At 47.5% G+C, this 20,938-nt stretch overlaps 1 protein-coding gene across 2 annotated transcripts in view; it reads right to left on the reverse strand.

Annotated features, from left to right (window-relative positions):
• The window catches only part of LOC140385748 (corticotropin-releasing factor receptor 2), a 391,042-nt gene that overhangs the window by 146,436 nt on the left and 223,668 nt on the right, over positions 1-20,938 (reverse strand). For both annotated transcript variants that reach the window (XM_072468214.1, XM_072468215.1), the window contains one exon: positions 14,374-14,459. In XM_072468214.1, the coding sequence (XP_072324315.1) occupies positions 14,374-14,459 (86 nt within the window). The remainder of the gene's footprint in view (positions 1-14,373; positions 14,460-20,938) is intronic.

The following is a 20,938-nucleotide window of genomic DNA, read 5'->3' on the forward strand; positions in this document are numbered from 1 at the left end:
TTCAAGAAGGCAGCTCACCACCACCTTCTGAAGGGCAACTAGAATGGCAATTAATTCAGGCCTAACCATCGACGCCCACATCCTGTAGATTAATTTTTAAAAAAACATTTGGTAAACTGGGTGACAATCTAAAAATTCTAGTCGGCCCCCTTGAATTGCTGTTAACAAAGCTCTTGAAGAGCCTAATAGGCTGCTCACCTCACGCAAGCTTGTTGTTTTGCCAGTCCCAAACCCATCTCCTCTAAAATGGCTTGTGCCCCAAGTAGCATTGGGAAACTATCATGCTGGCCGACGTCATTATTTTTGGGTCCCATCCACCTCCATTCCTGATCCCAGATGGGCCTCAAAATCTAGCCTTGTTTCTCTTATTACTTTCTATTTTCAGTTATCATCTTCTAGTTTTCACTTTCCTGAGTCCTATATTTTTTGGTCTGGTAGATCTATTGAAATTACAAATGTTTTTTTTCTGAAGACATTTCAATTTTTTTTTAAATGTGAAGCTTTTTGTCTCTCCTGTTTTTACTTTGTCTGCCGACTTGCCAGAACTCATTAGTGATTCGCCAATTGTATCTCAATGAGGGAAACAAAGAAAAAAACGCCTGTGGAGTCTGACATTCAGTCTTTATCTGCAAAGTACTCAGGCACTTCTATAAACAAGTTCCTTAAGCACAATGCTGGGTCAGCACAGCAACAACAGTATATTTTTTGGCACAATTCGAAAGAGTAAAATAAAGAGGATGTGTCTGGAAATGGAAATTCATGAAGTCCATCAGTTTTCTACGCTTCTTATGCCACAAAACCTTGGCTTGAATTTTAAGCTCTCCCTCGGTGGGTAGCGGAGTGGAAAACTCCTCCAGGTTACCACCTGCCCCAGCCACACAGTGATTTTGCACTGGGGTGGGCAAAGCTTCGGATGGGAAACCCACCCGTGCCTGAGTTAAGGTCATTAAGTGACCAATTAATGGCTTCTGATGCCACACTACCTGGACTATTTGCTCGTGGGCCCTCCTGTGGTTCTAACAGATCCAAACACTCAACTATAAGTTTGCTGGTGGCATGACCGTAGTGGTCAGTTCTCGAACAACGATGAGTCAGAGTACCAGAGGGAGATAGACAAGCTAGTGGCATGGTGTAATGACAACAATTCCTCCCTCAACATCAGCACAACTAAAGAGCTGGTCATTGACTTCAGGAAGCAAAGTATTGTACACACCCCAGTCAGCATCAATGGTGCCGAGGTAGAGATGGTTGACTGCTTCAAATTCCTAGATGTGCGTATAGTGGGGCAGCACGGCAGCATTGTGGATAGCACAAATGCTTCACAGCTCCAGGGTCCCAGGTTCGATTCCGGCTTGGGTCACTGTCTGTGCGGAGTCTGCACATCCTCCCCGTGTGTGCGTGGGTTTCCTCCGGGTGCTCCGGTTTCCTCCCACAGTCCAAAGATGTGCGGGTTAGGTGGATTGGCCATGCTAAATTGCCCATAGTGTCCAAAATTGCCCTTAGTGTATGGTGGGGTTACTGGGTTATGGGGATAGGGTGGAGGTGTGGACCTTGGGTGGGGTGCTCTTTCCAAGAGCCGGTGCAGACTCGATGGGCCGAATGGCCTCCTTCTGCACTGTAAATTCTATGAAAACTGTTGCTTCACAGTACCAGGGTGCCATGTTCAATTCCCGGCTTGGGTCACTGCCTGTGTGGAGTCTGCACGTTCTCCCTGTGTCTGTGTGGGTTTCCTCCGGGTGCCCCGGTTTCCTCCCACGAAAGACGTGTTGTTAGGTAATTTGGACATTCTGAATTCTCCCTCCGTGTACCCGAACAGGCGCCGGAATGTGTTGACTAGGGGCTTTTCACAGTAACTTCATTGCAGTGTTAATGTAAGCCTATTTGTGACAATAAAGATTATTATTATCACCAACAATCTGTCCTGGTCCACCTACGTCGATGCTATGACAACAGCTCCTATACTCCCTTGGAAACTAAGGGAATTTGGTGTGAAGCAAGATGAAGGTGAAGCAAGTTGGCGCCGGAGCGTGGCATCTCTCTGCGAGCTCTCCCTAACAGATCCTCTTTTTACTTATCTTATAATCGTTCTAATCTTTTGAAATTTAATCCTATGACTAACATTATTACTAACCATTGTTTTCTCCCTATTATGTATTTTCTCTTACTTTTTTTTCTTCTCATGTACTTGCTGATGTGTTGAGCTGTTCGCAGAAAAATACTTTTCACTGTACCTCGGTACCTGTGACAAACAGAATCCAAAATGTCTACATTGACTCTTACCAAATTTTACAGATGCACCATAGAAAGCATCCTATCTGGCTGCATCACAGCCTGGTATAGCAACTGCTCGGCCCAAGACCGTAATTAACTACAGAGAGTCATGAACACAGCCCAGGCCATCACGTGTACCCGTCTCCCATCCGTTGACTCTGTCTACACCTCCCATTCCTTGGAAAAGCAGGCAGCATAATCAAAGATCTCTCCTAACCGGGTTATTCTCTCTTCCAACTTCTTCCACCAGGCAGAGAATACAGTCTGAGAACACGCACTAACAGGTTCAAAAACAGTTTCTGCAGCACTGTTACCAGACTCCTGAATGACCCTCTTATGGACTGAACTGATCTCTCCACGCATTTTCTCTACTGAGTAGTACTACACTCCGTATGCTTCACCCGATGCCTGTGTTTATGTATTTACATTGTGTATTTATGTATTTCCTATGTTTTCTTCATATATGGAACGATCTGTTTGGACTGTCCACAGAACAATACTTTTCACTGTACTTCAGTACACGTGACAATAGAAACAAATCCAATGCAACTAATAAATCGTATACCTCTGCCTTCTTAGCTTTAACCAGCACCTCTACTTTTAATTCACTTTCCAATTCAATTAACTTGTCTTTTTCTTGTAAATAAACCAAAAGCAAGTCCTCCAACTGAAGAAAGGCTTTAGCAGCTTCCAGAGTGATCCTGTGATGCAATTACAAACCTGATACCTCATTAATATATACTGTATCCCAAATCGTTGCTATCTACCCTTCCAAAGATCCTGGATGAACCCCCAAGCTATGATACGGCGCCCTGAGTCGTCAATTCCAACCGCACTTGATGCAGAAGAGTTGCAACACAGGTGAAATTAACTTATTTAAAATACCCAAGTTCCTTTGTTGAGCCATGTAAGCTCCAGTTACCATGTTTGTAGCTTTAAAACACGAGTAACCTTTTATTATGTATAGTATTAATTAATTAAACGGACAAAAAATGTAACTATCTACTATCCCTTTCATTCTTTACATACACAGACACACACACACGCATGAGTGGAAGGTGTGGTGGAAAGGGAAAGAAAATATTAATAAAAATGAAAGGATAAGAATCTTTGATGCACTTGGATGACTTCCAGTCAATGTCTTTCTGAAGTTCAGGCTTTCGCTTTGGTACTTCTTCCTTCTAAGTTTGAGGTTGTTTCCTCTGGCAAGATTGTTTACTTTCTCTGCAGACTTAGCATGATTTCAGGTTCATAGAAAAGGATGTGCTGGGCACTCACTGCTTTCAGCTCAATAGAGCAACCTTTTTTACAAGCAGGAGAGAGTTCTGACAAGTGCCAGGCAATGACCATCTCCTTCAAGAAACAATCTAACCATCGCCCCTTACATTCAATGGCATCACCATCGCTGAATCCCCCACAAATTAACATCCTGGGAGTTACCACTGATCAGAAACTGAACTGGACTAACTGGAATCCTCTGGCGAGTAGCTCACCTCCTGACCCCCCCCCCCCCCCCCGCCCCCCCCAAAGCCTTTCCACCATCTACAAGGCACAAATCAGGAGTGTAATAAAATACACCCCACTTTCCTGGGTGAGTGCAGCTCCAAGAACACTCAAGAAGCTCGACACCATCCAGGAAAACGCACCCCTTCCACAAACATTCTATCCCTTCACCACCACTGAACAGTGGCAGCCACGTGTACCTCAACAAAATGCATTGTAGGAACTCGCCAAGGTTTCTTTGGCAGCACCTTCCAAACCCACGATCACTACCGTCTAGAAGGACAAGAGCAGCAGATACTTGGGAACCCCACCAGATGGAGGTACCCCTCCAAGTCACTCACCATCCCAACTGAGTAAGATATCGCCAATCCTTCACTGTTGCTCAATCAAAATCCTGGAACTCCCTCCCTAACAGCACTGCGGGTGTGCCTCCACTGCAGCAGTTCAAGAAGGCAACTCACCACCACCTTCTGAAGGGCAAATGGGAATGGGTAATGAATGCTGGCCTAACCAGCAAGCCCACCTCCCGTAAATGAATAAAACAAACTTTCAAGGTCTAAACACTCTGCTAAATTCTCTCAGAAAACATCACTCAGGAACCAATCACTGACCATTTTCAGGCTAAACATTGTCCCTGGTTGCCAGTTAGCCAATCAAATCGACTACAAAGATCCACTCGGTGCCCAAGAGTCTGGCTTCTTCTCTCCCAAATACCAAACCTGGGAACACGGTGCCCTGGCAAGCAGGCTGTTTAAACTGCGAGCCTTCTTCTTAAAGTCACGTAGGTCCACAGACCAAAACTATTAAAAATAGAATAAAAGAAATGGGAACAAAGGAAATAGCAGGAAGGACTCTTACAGCGTACATACATATTGAAATGTTATATTTACAATGGTAACAGATACGTAATCACAACAGTTCTTCTTCTTCTTGTGGCTAAAGTGATGGATTACTTTTGAAATGAAATAAATGACTTTTGTTAGATATCTAAACCAGTCAGCTCACAGATACAGCAGCTGAATGAATAACTGACCAGTTGTTCTGTTTCTGGTCTTGTTGTTTGAGGGCCGAAAATCAGCCAGAATGCTGCTGCTGCTTGTTCCATGCGATTACTTACATCTAGGTGACTAGTTGTATGGCATCTTAATTTTCCATCGCAACTTAAAAAGAGCAACTCTAACAACACGATTCTGCCTTATTGACACAGTAACGCTTCAGCTGAGAGTAAAAATGGAACCAAAAAACCTTGTTGATTCAGAGGTAAGCTTGCCACTAACGAGGCCAAGCCGACACTTGGGAGGATCAGGAATGGTCAGAACATTAGCAGGAAACATCAACATATAGAAAATAGAAGCAGGATAAGACAATTTGGTCCTTCAGGCCTGCTCTGCCTTTCATTATGATCATGGCTGATCATCACGTTCAATACCCTGATCCCGCCTTCCCCCCATATCCCTTGATCCCTTTAGCCCCAAGAGCTATATCAAATTCCTTTTTGAAATTACACAAAGTTTTGGCCTCAACTAAAGGATTCACCACTCTCTGGGTGAAGAAATGTCTCCTCACCTCAGTCCTAAACATATTACCCCTTATCCTCAAACTATGACCACCAGTTCCCCCACCATCGGGAGCATTCTTTCTGAATGTATCCTGTCTAATCCTGTTTGAATTTTATTAGTTTCTGTTAGATCCCCTCTCACTCTTCTAAAATCCAATGGATCTAATCCTAACTGACTTAGTCTCTACTCATATGACAGTCCCGCCATCCCAGTAATCAGTCTGGTAAACCTTCGCTGCACTCGCTCCAAAGCAAGAACATCCTTCCTCAGATAAGGACACCAAAACTGCACACAGTCCTCCAGGTGCGGCCTCGCCAATGCCCGATACAATTGTCATAAAACATTCCTATTCCTATACTCAAGTCCTCTCGCTATGAAGGCCAACATACCATTTGCCTTGTTTACGGCCGCAGTACCTACACACTTACATTAGCGACTGATGCACAAGGGCATCAAAGTAGGCCACTTGGCTCCTTGAGCCTCTCGTCCATTCAATAAAGTGATCCCTGATCTGATTGTAAGCACAATTCCATGTTCTTACCTCCCCCCAATAACCTTTCACCCCTTTGCATATCAAGAATCTATCTTCCTATGCTTAAAAATATTTAACGACTCTTGAGGAAGAGATTTCCAAAGTTTCGCGATCCTCAGAGAAAATATTTCTCATCACTGTATTAAATGGACAAACCCCTTTTGTTAAGCAGAGGCCCTTAGTTCTTCAGTTTTGCAAACCTAGGTATTGGTCTCGTAAACCTTCCCTGAACTTCCAACACATTGATTGCCTTTCTTAAATAAGGAGGCCAATACTGAAAACAATACTCCCGATGTGGGGAAGGGGAGTTTCATGGCCCCTCCCACCACCGAGATATTTTAGTCATACCGAAGTCCTACCGGGTTTTGAATGGCTCACTGCATTTTCCAGCCCCACAGCCGCCATGACATAGAACATAGAACATAGAAAATACAGCACAGAACAGGCCCTTCGGCCCACGATGTTGTGCCGAACCTTTGTCCTAGATTAATCATAGATTATCATTGAATCCACAGTGCAGAAGGAGGCCATTCGGCCCCCTGAGTCTGCACCAGCTCCTGGAAAGAGCACCCCACCCAAACTCAACACCTCCACCCAACACCAAGGGCAATTTGGACATTAAGGGCAATTTATCATTGGCCAATTCACCTAACCCGCACATCTTTGGATTGTGGGAGGAAACCGGAGCACCCGGAGGAAACCCACGCAGACACGGGGAGGACGTGCAGACTCCGCACAGACAATGACCCAAGCCGGAATCGAACCTGGGACCATGGATCTGTGAAGCAATTGTGCTATCCACAATGCTACCGTGCTGCCCTTAAGAACAAATAAATCTACACTATATCATTTTCCCGTAATCCATGTACCTATCCAACAGCTGCTTGAAGGTCACTAATGTTTCCGACTCAACTACTTCCACAGGCAGTGCATTCCATGCCCCCACTACTCTCTGGGTAAAGAACCTACCTCTGATATCCCTCCTATATCTTCCACCTTTCACCTTAAATTTATGTCCCCTTGTAATGGTGTGTTCCACCTGGGGAAAAAGTCTCTGACTGTCTACTCTATCTATTCCCCTGATCATCTTATAAACCTCTATCAAGTCGCCCCTCATCCTTCTCCGCTCTAATGAGAAAAGGCCTAGCACCCTCAACCTTTCCTCGTAAGACCTACTCTCCATTCCAGGCAACATCCTGGTAAATCTTCTTTGCACCTTTTCCAGAGCTTCCACATCCTTCCTAAAATGAGGCGACCAGAACTGTACACAGTACTCCAAATGTGGCCTTACCAAAGTTTTGTACAGCTGCATCATCACCTGACGGGGCTGTAAAATTCCACCCGGGGCCTCACCAATGTTCTGTATAACTGAAGCATTGCCTCTCTACTTTTGTATTCAATTCTCCTCACAATAAAGAATAACATTCCATTAGCTTTCCTAATTATTTGCTGTGGCTTTTGTGGCTTATGCACTCGGACACAGATCCCTCTGCATCACAGAATCACTCCAATCTTTCACCATTTCCAACCTCCTTACTTCCTCTTCACAATTTATTTTCCCACCTATGTTTGTGTCATCGGCAAATTCATGCCCTCATAATTGCCCTTATTCAAATTTAATATACTTGTATTAGACCCACTCTTCTCTCCCTCAAATTGAATGCAAAATTATCATATTCTTGTTGCGAGTGCCATCACTTTGAGGTGATTAAATTATTCTCCTCTGGTTGCAGTGCAGCCTGCCCTCTGGCTGCAGTGCAGCCTGCTCTCTGGCTGCTTAGAGCCTTCTCTCTGGTTGACGCCAAAACAGGTCTTTCTAAGAAACTATTCCGAAAACATTCTGTGAATTCCTCATCTCGGCTACCTTTGTCCATCTGTTTTTTCCAGTCTGTGTGAAAATGAAATGAAATGAAATGAAAATCGCTTGTCACAAGTAGGCTTCAATGAAGTTACTGTGAAAAGCCCCTAGTCGCCACATTCCGGTGCCTGTTCAGGGAGGCTGTTACGGGAATTGAACCGTGCTGTGGGCCTGCCTTGGTCTGCTTTCAAAGCCAGCGATTTAGCCCTGTGCTAAACAGCCCCTTAAATTAAAGTCTCCTGTGATTATTGCTGTACCTTTCTGACAAGCTCCTATTATTTCTTCAGTTATACCCCACCCTACTATGTGGTTACTGTTAAGGGATCACACCACACCACATGGGACTCCTTTCCTTTATCATTTCTCATCTCTGTCCAAACTGCTTCTACATCCTAATTTGCTGAATTTATGTCATCCCTCTTAATGTGCTAATAACATTGTTAATTAACAGAGCCACCCCCTTTTCTGAACTTCCTGACCATCATAACTCAAGGCCATAATTGTCTAAGCTGCGGACATTTTCTGCAGGTATGGTTGACCAGGATTGCAATGCATTCCACAGATTCTCACGTGCTGTACATCATCAGCCCTGCCATTTCTGTCAAATCTTATTTATTTACTTAGTCAACTAGTTAACAATTTACAGAGCTAAATTTACAGAAATTTGCACTCACCTAGCTTGGACAGAAAGCATGAAACCCACCAACCACTGGAGAATAAAAGAAAGTAGAAAGGGAGCACCTCCTTGTCCTTCTGCACCGAATTCCCACCTGAACCAAATTCCTAAATCATCACACAATCTATATCTCACCTACTGAGACTTTCAGTTAATTGACAGCTAATTGCCACTTCAGGCAGAGAAACCCACACATCATTATCCCCGAAGAGCCCATATTGACCCACTGTGCGCTGAGCTGGGCAGACCAGACTCCGACATCTATGCAAAGGTCATCTGTGTTTCATATCCCAAGCTGACCAACAAACACCTGCTAACACAAGGGGCCCCATAACCTGTTGTTCAGTTCTTAATGGTTGAGGCGTTTAACATTCTCAGGAACGCAGGCAAGAGATACATGTCCTTTGTCAGAGACAGTGTGGAGAGGTGGGCATGTGACATGGGCCCCAGGCTTGTGGAATCAGCCTTGTTGAACTGCAAAGTCTCAGTCTTTTTATTTTACCATCTTACTAGCAACCTTGCAGAAAAGGAGCTCTTGCCCAGGTTGGATACCTGGTCCCGTCTACACTGCTTCTGCAGGCAATTCTGTGCCATTGCCTGGGCAGCACGGTAGCCTTGTGGATAGCACAATTGATTCACAGCTCCAGGGTCCCAGGTTCAATTCGGCTTGGGTCACTGTCTGTGCGGAGTCTGCACATCCTCCCTATGTGTGCGTGGGTTTCCTCCAGGTGCTCCGGTTTCCTCCCACAGTCCAAAGATGTGCAGGTTAGGTGGATTGGCCATGATAAATTGCCCTTAGTGTCCAAAATTGCCCTTAGTGTTGGGTGGGGTTACTGGGTTATGGGGATTGGGTGGCGGTGTTGAACTTGGGTAGGGTGCTCTTTCCAAGAGCCGGTGCAGACTCGATGGGCTGAATGGCCTCCTTCTGCACTGTAAATTCTATGATAAGACTGAACACTTCTGAGACTCTATCTTATCGAGTGAAGTCAACCCCACCGGAAAAGGGAATTATACATCATTAGTTTTCAACTCGCTGACCTCTGTGAAGGTCTGACTCATTGGTCTTTGATTCTGGACTCTGGAACCCACATGAATCAATATTTATTTTCCCTGTGATCTCTGCACTGTAAATCTTTATTTCCTCTATCCTTTCACTGTATGAATGCAAAGAATCCTCCTCCCACATTTTGAATGAGTGCAAATAAACTAACCCTTTGAGTTCATCCCATTTCGAGTTTGCTGTGGGCTTATTAGTAGAAAATTGGATCATTCCAAAACTGAAGTTGAGGAATACGCTACCGCGTCTATCAAAAACATATTTCTGTTTCCAGATGGGCAGTGATTTAGTGCTATCTGTAACACAACATAAGAACATAAGAACTAGGAGCAGGAGTAGGCCATCTGGCCCTTCAAGCCTGCTCAGCCATTCAATGATATAATGGCTGATCTTTTGTGGACTCAGCTCCACTTTCCCGCCCGAACAGCTTTATTCCTTTATTCTTCAAAAAACTATCTATCTTTATCTTGAAAACATTTAATGAAGGAGCCTCAACTGCTTCACTGGACAAGGAATTCCATAGATTCACAGCCCTTTGGGTGAAGAGGTTCCTCCTATGTTCAGTCCTAAATCTACTTCCCCTTATTGTGAGGCTATGCCCCCTAGTTCTGCTTTCACCCGCTCGTGGAAACAACCTCCCCGCATCTATCCTATCCATTCCCTTCATAATTTTATATGTATCTCTAAGATTCCCCGCATCCTTCTAAATTCCAACGAGTACAGTCCCAGTCTACACAACCTCTTTTTTTTTTGTCTATTCAACAACGTTGAATATTAAGAAGCAGTAACAATCATATGCTGCTGAAATGGGAACTGGCAGGAAAATTCATCAGTCTTATGTGAAAATGAATATCGCTTATTGTCACAAGTAGGCTTCAAATGAAGTTACTGTGAAAAGCCCCTAGTCGCCACATTCCGGCACCTGTTCGGGGAGGCTGGTACAGGAATTGAACCGTGCTGCTGGCCTGCCTTAGTCTGCTTTCAAAGCCAGCGATTTAGCCCTGTGCTAAACCAGTCCCTCCAGTAGTAGGCTTACTGGAAGCTGATGAAAGATGGCAGCAAGAACAAACAAAAGTTTCCTTAAGCAACTCAATAATCTAAATGTCATTTAATCTTAATAGTATTTGGTGGTAAAGTATCCGTGACGTTAATAATAGCTGAATAGTTTTAACTCTACAGTCACAAAGTCACAATTTACTGACATTATTAAATTGCAAAGTACTCACTTTTTCAAGTTCATTATAACCTACATGTATAAATACACAGGTTAATACCCAATTATGACAAGATAAAAATAATACAATAACATTTTTGCAGGGCTACTTGTATGTCAACAGAAATAGTGTCAAAGGCCATTTACGTTGCTGCTCCCAGGACTGACGTTCTGCTGAGGTTAGAATCATATAACTCCGACAGTGTAGAAAGAGGGCATTCGCCCATCAAGTATACACCGATCCTCTGAATGTGCACCCTACCTAGGCCAACTCCCATGTCCTATCCCCATAACCTAACCTGTACGTCCCTGGACACTAACGGCAATTTAGAATGGCCAATTCACCTAACCTGCACATCTTTGGACGAGTGAGAGAGCAGAAGGAAATTTCAGATCAACATTTCTGCCAAACACCTTGGGCGAAATTCTCCCCCAACGGCGCGATGTCCGCCGACTGGCGCCAAAGATGGCGCCAATCAGACGGGCATCGCGCCGGCCCAAAGGTGCGGAATGCTCCGCATCTTTGGCGGCCTAGCCCCAACAGTGAGCGGCTAGGCCGACGCCGGAGGGATTTCCGCCCCACCAGCTGGCGGAAATGGCGTTTGTTGCCCCGCCAGCTGGCGCGGAAATGCGGCGCATGCGCGGGAGAGTCAGCGGCCGCTGTCAGTTTCCCGGCGCATGCGCGGGAGCGTCAGCGGCCGCTGTCAGTTTCCCGCGCATGCGCAGTGGGGAGAGTCTCTTCCGCCTCCGCCATGGTGGAGGCCGTGGCGGAGGCGGAAAGGAAAGAGTGCCCCCACGGCACAGGCCCGCCCACGGATCGGTGGGCCCCGATCGCGGGCCAGGCCACCGTGGGGGCACCCCCCGGGGTCAGATCGCCCCGCGCCCCACCCCCAGGACCCCGGAGCCCGCCCACACCGCCTGGTCCCGCCGGTAAATACCTGGTTTGATTTACGCCGGCGGGACAGGCAATTTCTGGGCGGGACTTCGGCCCATCCGGGCCGGAGAATCCAGCGGGGGGGGGTCCCGCCAACCGGCGCGGCCCGATTCCCGCCCCCACCCAATCTCCGGTACCGGAGACTTCGGCGGGGGCGGGGGCGGGGGCGGGATTCACGGCGGCCAACGGCCATTCTCCGACCCGGCGGGGGGTCGGAGAATGACGCCCCTTAATTCCATTTTCTCAACATAACACATCCAAGCATCTCCTGAATCCATTAGTGCCAACAACTTCACATTCCTTATCTGAAAAATTACCAAAAGGACCTGCACTTAAGTAGGGCCTTTCCTGTCATTGGGACATATCAAACCAAATGCTTCAGGCTGACTTTTACTTATCTGACCCATAGGGAATGCAATCCTGGGGAGAGGGGGCTGCCAAAGGAAGAGGGTGTCAATTAGGTGGGCTGCCAATCAGAGAACTAATGGTGGGAAAAACCGGGAAGCTGTTGATGGGTAAGTGATTGTTACTAAAGAGAATCTGAGGGCTGTTGGTCTGGGGGTGAGGAGAGAATCAGTTGAGGGCCTGGTGGTCGCAATCTGGATCTCGCCCTCACTAGGCGTGATCCAGATTAGCATATTTAAGTCAGCTATTAGGCTCATTTAAATATGCATTCACGGGATTCTCCCTGCGCCAGACCTCATGGCCGCGCCTGGAAGACCTCGCCAGGGCGCCATTTCATACTGGTTTCCATAAATCTGGACCAGTCGTACTGGCACCTAGATGTCTCCCAGGCTATTAGTAACCCCGGATGGTCAGGGGAAGGGCAGGGTGGCACCCTGGGACTCTATGGCAGCCAGGAACCTTGGCACTGCCAGCCTGGCTCCCTGGTAACCTGGGTGCCAGTGCCAGCTTGACACTGCCAGGGATCGGGCCCGGGGGGCCTTACCAGGTTGGGGGAGGAGAGGGGATGTTCCAAGGAGTCTCTGATGTTGGGGAGGGGGTCGGGAATGGGGACAAGGAGGTCTGGGAGAGGGGGGTGTCTGAGTGAAAAACTCAGAACAGCCAGACAAAATGGCTCCCGGATCTGTGAGGAGCCTTTCGTGCCAGTTTCGCCAGCAAGAAATTAAGTTGAATATCCGGGTGTACCACTAAGATACATGTGCCCAAACCCGGACATAGATTTTTTTCCGATTAAATCGGGCCCTAGATTTTTCAGATTTTATCCCTTCCTACCTGACCTGAATCTGGTTGATGATTTGCAGATTAAAATTCATACACCCTCCCCCCCCCCCCCCCCTCCCAACCAGGCTTAAAATTTGAGGCTGAGCCTGCCACTGCTTGGTCAGGAAGCCCCAGCCAATTAGCTGGCAGCTTTCTGCCCCCAACAACACCAATGGGAGTGGTGGCCACTGTTGGAACTGCATCTAGTCCCCAAAGATGACTGTTGCTGGAACAAGCCACAGAGATGGGGGGTGGGGAGGGGAAGGGGGTGCCAGGTAGTTTCACTGGGACCAGTTTGATAGGCCCTGGCCAGGTCGGTTCAGGGAACACAATGGAAAGGGGAGTATAGGGGTTTGGAGGGGGTGGACCTCCATTCTGCTTATGATGCCCAAATAGGAAGACCACACACCCCCAGTCCAAGGCTGCCAGGTAAAATATCAACAGTGGTGGGAGGAGGCACTCAAAACGTCATTAATTGGCCACTTCAAGGCCTCAATTGGCCCAGAAGTCTGTTAACCGCCTGGTTTCTCCTCCTCCAGAGGTAAAATATCAGCAAAACCAGGGAGAGGATGGGCATAGCACCCCCCCCCCCCCCCCCCACCTCCCCACACGGCCTGATTTTACGATCTCCCATTGCGTCTGCTCTCCCAGAGGGTCTTATAAAATTCCACTCTATATTGCAGCTAATACTATAAATAAACCAGGATTTGATGCTGTGTGTGTTCCGATGAGCAAAGATTTGTTCAAGGCTGTGGCTATCTCATTTTTAATAACTATTGAAAATTTTTGGCGCTCAAGAGACTTCATCTCAGGCCCACACAAACACCTACAACTAATTCATGGAAGCAAGATAACTTGCAAGTCTGAACAGTATTTCCCAATCGTTCAACTTTTCTTTTGAATGGCAGACCTACTCATGAACGATTTACATCATTAGGTAGATTTCTTCTGGAAAACAATACTTTGGAATACAGCATATGAGTCATTTGAAATACGACATGTAGCAAGTGCAGCATGCTTGGGAAGAAGGTTTTAGCCCGATGGTTTACAAAGCTCTCCTAGACAGAGGCTTCTCTCATATCAAGTCTGTAGCTGCAGGCTGACTGACAGAGATGGAGTAAAATAATTAGTCAACAACTTCATTTTTGTATCATGGAACAACCAAAACGGGAGAAGGGAAACTCGATGGACTCTGGTCTTTTTTTGTCTGGTAATTCCTAGTTCCTTTAAATGATTTTCAATCTCAGCATTTCTGCATTGAGAGCTGGGAACATTGGGGGTCGGGCAAACATGGTGGGGGGGGGAAGCATTGATTCCTCTTCAGTTAGCAGTCAGTTCAAGCGTGGATTAGTTCAACATTGGAAGGGGAACACCCAACACCCTCCTTTTTGATACATGTTGGCCCATGGCCTTTAGATGGTCTGGAAAATAAAATGAAAGGAGGGATATGCACCCCCTCACAGGTAAACAGACACATATAGGTTGAGACTAAAGGCAGTGCTACACAATTACCGGTGCTATTTTATAGTGGGCAGACCAGACTCACATTTTCACCTAAGATGGGCTCACAGTGGGAGTAATTGATTCGAGGGGCCCATGTTCCATTTCCAGTACACTCTCTGTATACGCTTCCTGTAAAAAAAGAAAACACTTGGTCAGGTCTTAGCCACAGAATCTTCTTTTTTTTTTAAACTGAGAGTACCAAATTCATTTTTTCCAATTAAGGGGCAATTTTGCATGGCCAATCCACTTACCCTGCACATCTTTAGGTTGTGGGGGTGAAACCCACGCAAACACAGGGAGAATGTGCAAACTCCACACAGACAGTGACCCAGAGCCGGGATCGAACCTGGGACCTCGGCGCCATGAGGCTGCAGGGCTAACCCACTGCGCCTCCGTGCTGCCTAGCCACAGAATCTTAGTGGAAAAAAAGATTCGCAACAACAGGCAAACAACATTTTTTCTCATTTTAAACTTTTGAAGTGTATTCACTTTTGTGACGTAAGAAACAGAGCTTCAACCTTGCACATAGGAAGCTTCCACAAACAGCGATGAAATAAATCACCAGATCATCTGTTTTGGATCTTAGTCAAGGGTCTAACGTTGCTCAGAGCAGCAGGGAGAAGTCCCATCATTTTCTACAATGGAATCTTTTATGTCCACGTTTGAGGTCAGACAAGGCCTCAGTTTAATGCCTCATCAAAAAGACGGTAACATTGACAGTGCAGCACTCCTTTGGTACTGCACTAAAGTGCTCAAGGCCTGGACCGGGTTTTGAAACCAAAACGTGCACACCGACTACCGAACAAAGGCTGACACTACTATCTGGTTTGCTTAATCATTCAGAAAAATATGGGTGATAGCGAATCCAAAGCCCCCTTCACCCTCCACTCAAACATAATGAATGTAAATCTACTAGACAAACCCATTTCTCACAGGTACCCAAAACAAGTTTACATTCCATCTTCTCTTCCACTCTTCACAACCTTGCACCTTGATCCTTCTCTTCGATCTCCCAGAATGAACTTGTCTGTTTTGTAAATGATCAAACAGAGTGGTGACAAAATATCAAACTTGCTGGACGTGATTCTCCGACATTAAGGCCAAGTGTTCGCGTTGTCGTGAACACCGTCGCGTTTCACGACGGCGCGAACAGGGCCCAGGCACAACCTATTCTGGCCCCCTACAGCGCTGCAGCGGTTCACGCCGCTCCAGCCTCCTTATGCGGTGCCAAATGGGCGCCGCGCCAACCCACGCTTGCGCAGTTGGAGCAGCTCAATCCTGCTCAGTTGGGCTGCGTCATCCTGCGCATGCGCAGGGAACTTCTTAAGCGCGCCGGCCCCGACCCAACATGGGGTTGGTGTTCAGGGGCCAGCCTCGCCAGGAAGTAGGCCCGGGGGCGGGGGGGAGAGGCCGGCCGGCTGATCGGTGGGCCCCGATTGCGGGCCAGACCTCATCGGTGCCCCCCCCTGTGAAGGAGCCCCCTCCCACCCCCCACAGGCCGCCCCCCGAACGTTCCCGCAGAGATCCCGCCGGCAGCGACCAGGGGTGAACGGCGCCGGCAGGACTCTGTCGTGTCGGAGCGGCCGCTCGGCCCATCCGGGCCGGAGAATCAGCGGCCCCGCAGATTCCAGCGGCCCGCGGCCAGGACCGCGCCAAACCTGCCGGCGCAAATGGCGCTGATTCTCCGCACCTCGGAGAATCGCGCGCCGGCGTCGGGGTGTCGTGGCGCGGTTGCAGCGATTCTCCAGCCCGGCGCGGGGCTCGGAGAATCGCGCCCATTAATTTTTCGAAAAAGCAAAGTAGCAACCTTGAGCTGAACAGAATTTTGGATTGGATTGGTTTGTTGTCACGTGTACCAAGGTACAGTGAAAAAGTATTTTTCTGCAAGCAGATCACCAGATCATTAAGTACATGAAAAGAAGAGAAAAAGAAAATACATAATAGGGCAACACAAGTTACATAATATAACTACATAAACACCGGCCTCGGGTGAAGCATACAGGGGTGTAGTGTTAATCAGGTCAGTCCACAAGAGGGTCGTTTAGGAGTCTGGTAACAGCGAGGAAGAGGCTGTTTTTGAGTCTGTTCATGCGTGTTCTCAGACTTTTGTATCTCCTGCCCGATAGATCAAGTTGGAAGGGTGAGTAAGCCGGGTGGGAGGGGTCTTTGATTATGCTGCCCGCTTTCCCGAGGCAGCGGGAGGTGTAGATGCAGTCAATGGATGGGAGGCAGGTTTGTGTGGTGGACTGGGCTGTGTTCACGACTCTCTGAAGTATCTTGCGGCCTTGGGCCGAGCAGTTGCCATACCAGGTTGTGATGCAGCCTGATAGGATGCTCTCTATGGTGCATCTGCAAAAGTTGGTAAGAGTTAATGTGTACATGCCGAATTTCCTTATGTTTCCTGAGGAAGTATAGGCGCTGTTGTGCTTTCTTGGTGGTAGCATCAACGTGGGTGGACCAGGACTGATTTTTGGTGATGTGCACCCTTAGGAATTTGAAGCTGCTAACCATCACCACTGTTGATGCTGACAGTACTTTGCTTCCTGAAGTCAATGACCAGCTCTTTAGTTTTGCTGGCACTAAGGGATAGATTGTTGTCGCTGCACCAATCCACTAGGTTCTCTATCTCTCTCCTGTATCCTGACCTGTCATTATTCGAGATCCGGCCCAATAAGGTTGTATCGTCAAAAAACTTGTAGATGGAGTTGGAACCAAATTTTGCCACGCAGTCGTGTGTGTACAGGGAGTATAGTAGGGGGCTAAGTACGCAGCCTTGCGGGGCCCCGATATTGAGGACTATTGCGGAGGAGGTGTTGTTGTTTATTCTTACTGATTGTGGTCTGTGAGTCAGGAAGTCGAGGATCCAGTTGCAGAGTGAGGAGCCAAGATCAGCACCACTGGATGGTAGTCATTAAGGCACGTTGTCTGGTACTTCTTTGGCACTGGTGTGATGGTGGTCTTCTTGAAGCAGGTGGGGACCTCTGTGCGGAGTTGAGACAGGTTAAAGATGTCCACAAACACATCCGCCAGCTGGTCCATGCAGGCTCGGACTGCATGACCAGGGATCCTGTCCGGATCCGTCGCCTTCCGTGGGTTCACCTTCAGGAAGGCCGATCTGACTTTGGAAGCTGTGATGGTGGGTATGGATGAGTTATGGGCTGGTGGGAGACTCAACAGCGGATCGTTGGTTTCCTGCTCGAACCGAGCATAGAATGCATTAAGTTCATCGAGGAGGGATGCGCTGCTACTGGAGATACTGCTCGGCTTCGCTTCGTAGCCCGTTATGAATCTTCACCCTGGCATTACATCTCTCTGAGGATGCGTGTTCAACAGGATGAAATTGTTCCTATTTCTTGCAGTAGACTGCACTGAATTTTACAGGTAGATATTAAATTCCTTCATGCTTTGAGAACATTTTAAACCCTGGTGGCTCGAGACATACATACTTTGCTGCAACAAAGGACTACGACAGTACATTGAAGAAGGGTTGACTCCATCTGAGTGCTAAAAGGTCACGGCAGCAGAGGTAAACTGATTTGCATCAGCATCTGACTGCTTGGAAGATCTTCCACAGCACGATCTTTGTGGCAACATGGCAACTGACTGTATAAAGATTGTTTTCAACTTTACTACCTCGGAAACTGACAGGGTGGCTCGATCGCCCGCTCTTTATAGAATCTGCTTAACTTTAGTTCCACTGATGAATTGAAAAATCTGTAATGGTGTAATTGTCTCCAGCCATAGGCGGATTTACACTTTGTGGGGTCCCGTACTTACCTTCATTTCTGGAGCTCCCATCCCCTATGATTGCTGCTGACCCCGACCGACAGGCTCACCTCGTGGCTTTAGTCCGGCACCTCAATCAATATTAATATCAAAGAGAAATGAAGGAATGACTTGCAGAGCAAAGATCTGAGTGGGTTTAAACCCAGCTGACTGGTTTTCTCTTTCTGTGAATTGACAGGTGCGGATTCCAGTGTCTAAGCCAGCAGGTGTATTGCACAGGTGAGTGTTGAAGCAGTAATCTTTTCTCACTTCCTCTTTCTGGACTGCTCTCTAGCTTCCAGACAGGCAGTCTCTCTTCTGTGGGGCTTTCAGACAGGGGTCTCTTTTCCCGGAGGTCTCTTTATTTAGGGGTACCCAGAGTGTGTGTGGGTGAGGGGGGGGGTTGCAGTAGAGTGGGTTGAGTCACCCCCTATACTGAGAAAATCCAGAGTTGGGGTCTAAATTGCACAGCAGGGGTGGGGGTGCACTGAACTGTGCTGTTTCGGGGGAGGGGGGAATGGCCAGCCGCAGGACCTCGCTATTGGGCCGCCCGCTCAAGCTGGCAGCCCACAATCCTCACCATGCATAAATCTGCATTGCGAATCAGGTGCAAGTCAGCTCCAGCAGGAGAAAGTAGTCTCACAAATGGAGACATTTGCCTCGGATTTTCTGCCCGCCTCTCTCCCTCTTTGTCCAATCGGCTCTCATTCCTCACCTGTGCACACCTCAACATTTGAGCTAGTCCATTCTCCTGCTTTGAGGGGATTCAACAAGAGTCCAATTGATGCGACCATCAATTCACGCGAAACAGAGAGTGGATGTAAACTGTGGCTTTAATCGACTAGAACAGTGCCTGCCTGCGACTGCTCTGCTAGTGAGAGCCGCCTACAGGGCTGCTGCTCTTTATACCTCCCCACAAGAGGCGGGGCCAGGGGCAGAGCCCACAAGGGCACCAACATGATACATTCCATGTAATATCGTACAATGGTCCATAGGTGGAGCCCACGTGGGCAACAGCGTGATACAGTGACATACAATGTGAATGGTTAATACAATGCGTTCACCACACCAATGTCGCTCTGCATTGCCTGCTAAGCCTATCAGGCTCTGATTGGTGCCCACAGACACCAAGCCGACGCACCCCCCTACTCCCCCCACCTCCCCTTTCATTGTTCTGTGCTCTGTGCCTAAGCACGGTGTATTTCATTGTAAATCCACCTTGGCCCCGAGCTTTAAAATTTAGCCAGGTTTCTCACCCTTGATTATCATCCGAGATCTCCCCTGGAAAGAGCATAAGACAGGGGAAGAGTCAGCAGTGGGTGCTGATGCATACCATCAAGTTTCACTTATGGCAAGTTGCCTCTTGGAGGTCATGCTCTCAGCTAGCAGCTTTGGACACCAGTCCATCAGTCGGCAGGCAGAAGGGGAAAAAAATGACTCTTAGAAGAAATGGGGAAAATGTCACAGCATTCCTTTAAACTCATTCTGCCAGTCGAAGTATAAAACATAGTAATAGATCAATGGGATACTTCACAATGCATCAAATGTAATAGCTGTGGGCTCTATCTGTCAGTGTACATAACCTGTACAGCTCTCCAAGGCCCCACTTCAGTGACCCATATGCAATTAAGGACACTTTTCTATTGAATAAGACTTTCAGTCATCCATAATGTCAAATGAGCTTTGCTGAATGTGTGTCAAAGTTAAATCTAAAGTCTATTTTGTCCTCTGCTGATGATGGACAGCCAGTCACTGATTCATTAAAGGTGGAGCACATGGTCACTGGAGAATAAAGTAATTTAAGATGAGTGACTGCAAGTAAAGGGGTTCAATTGTTACAGCATCCCTGGGTGGGTGAGGCGGGATGGTATCTTCAAACATTAAAAACTATCAGGATGCTGTGCAGTGGTATTTGCACCTTGATTGACGTGCAGCCGAAAATTCGAGCAGCAGAGACTAGCAGCTGAGCTTATTGATAACCAGGAATCAAAAAGAGTCTAACGCCAATTGCTTGTTGTTTGGGATCACAACATTTGAAACAGCCTGTTATGATTGGCTCTTTAAGGGTAACACAGCAGAGGAAGGGTCACATGGCCTGCGCGACCAATCAGGACTCTGGAGTGTGGAATCACCCCATGATGAGAAAAGCTTCTTAGGCAAAGAGACATTTTGGGAGCCCGCTACAGCCATGGGGCTGCTAAATACATTTTATGTTTCTAATGAAGTCTGTGAAAGCGCATCTTTACAAACTACTTCAGATGAGGTAGCAATGGCAGTCCAGCCACCCGGGGACTGTGTGTGTGTTAGTGGACTAGATTTTACTATACCCACAGGGTGTGTTTTCAGTGGGGGAGCACGTGCACCCTGCACGTGCCACCTGGGCACCCTGGCCATGCTGTCCTGGCACTGCCAGGGTGCCCAGGTCACACTGTCAAACTGGAAGGGGCATTGCCAGGGCATTGGACTTCCAAGGTGCCAAGGTGCTCAGGTGCCAGGGAGCGGGCTCGGAGGTGCTCCGCCCTTAAGAGATTGGGTGAGGGGGGTTCAAGGACTCCCTAAGAGGCAAGTTGAGGAGTTTGGGGGGGTTGTCACTGCAGGAACTGAGGTAAGTGTGGCCTTGGCGGGGCATTTCTCACCAAGGCCAAAAAAAAGTCGGTTTTAGACAATGGGGTTGTTCTCAGCACCTGCATCCCGAAGTGTCCAAAATGGGACATTGTTCGTTGGACGTTAAATCACGCCCCAAATATATGTTTTAACAAATTTGCACCTTAATGCCCAACATTCTGTTTTGCAACAAAGTAAGGAAAGAAAGATGATTTGCATTTATTTGGCCATTGGGTGTC

This window comes from Scyliorhinus torazame, chromosome 11, assembly GCF_047496885.1.
Source record: "Scyliorhinus torazame isolate Kashiwa2021f chromosome 11, sScyTor2.1, whole genome shotgun sequence".
NCBI lineage: Eukaryota > Metazoa > Chordata > Chondrichthyes > Carcharhiniformes > Scyliorhinidae > Scyliorhinus > Scyliorhinus torazame.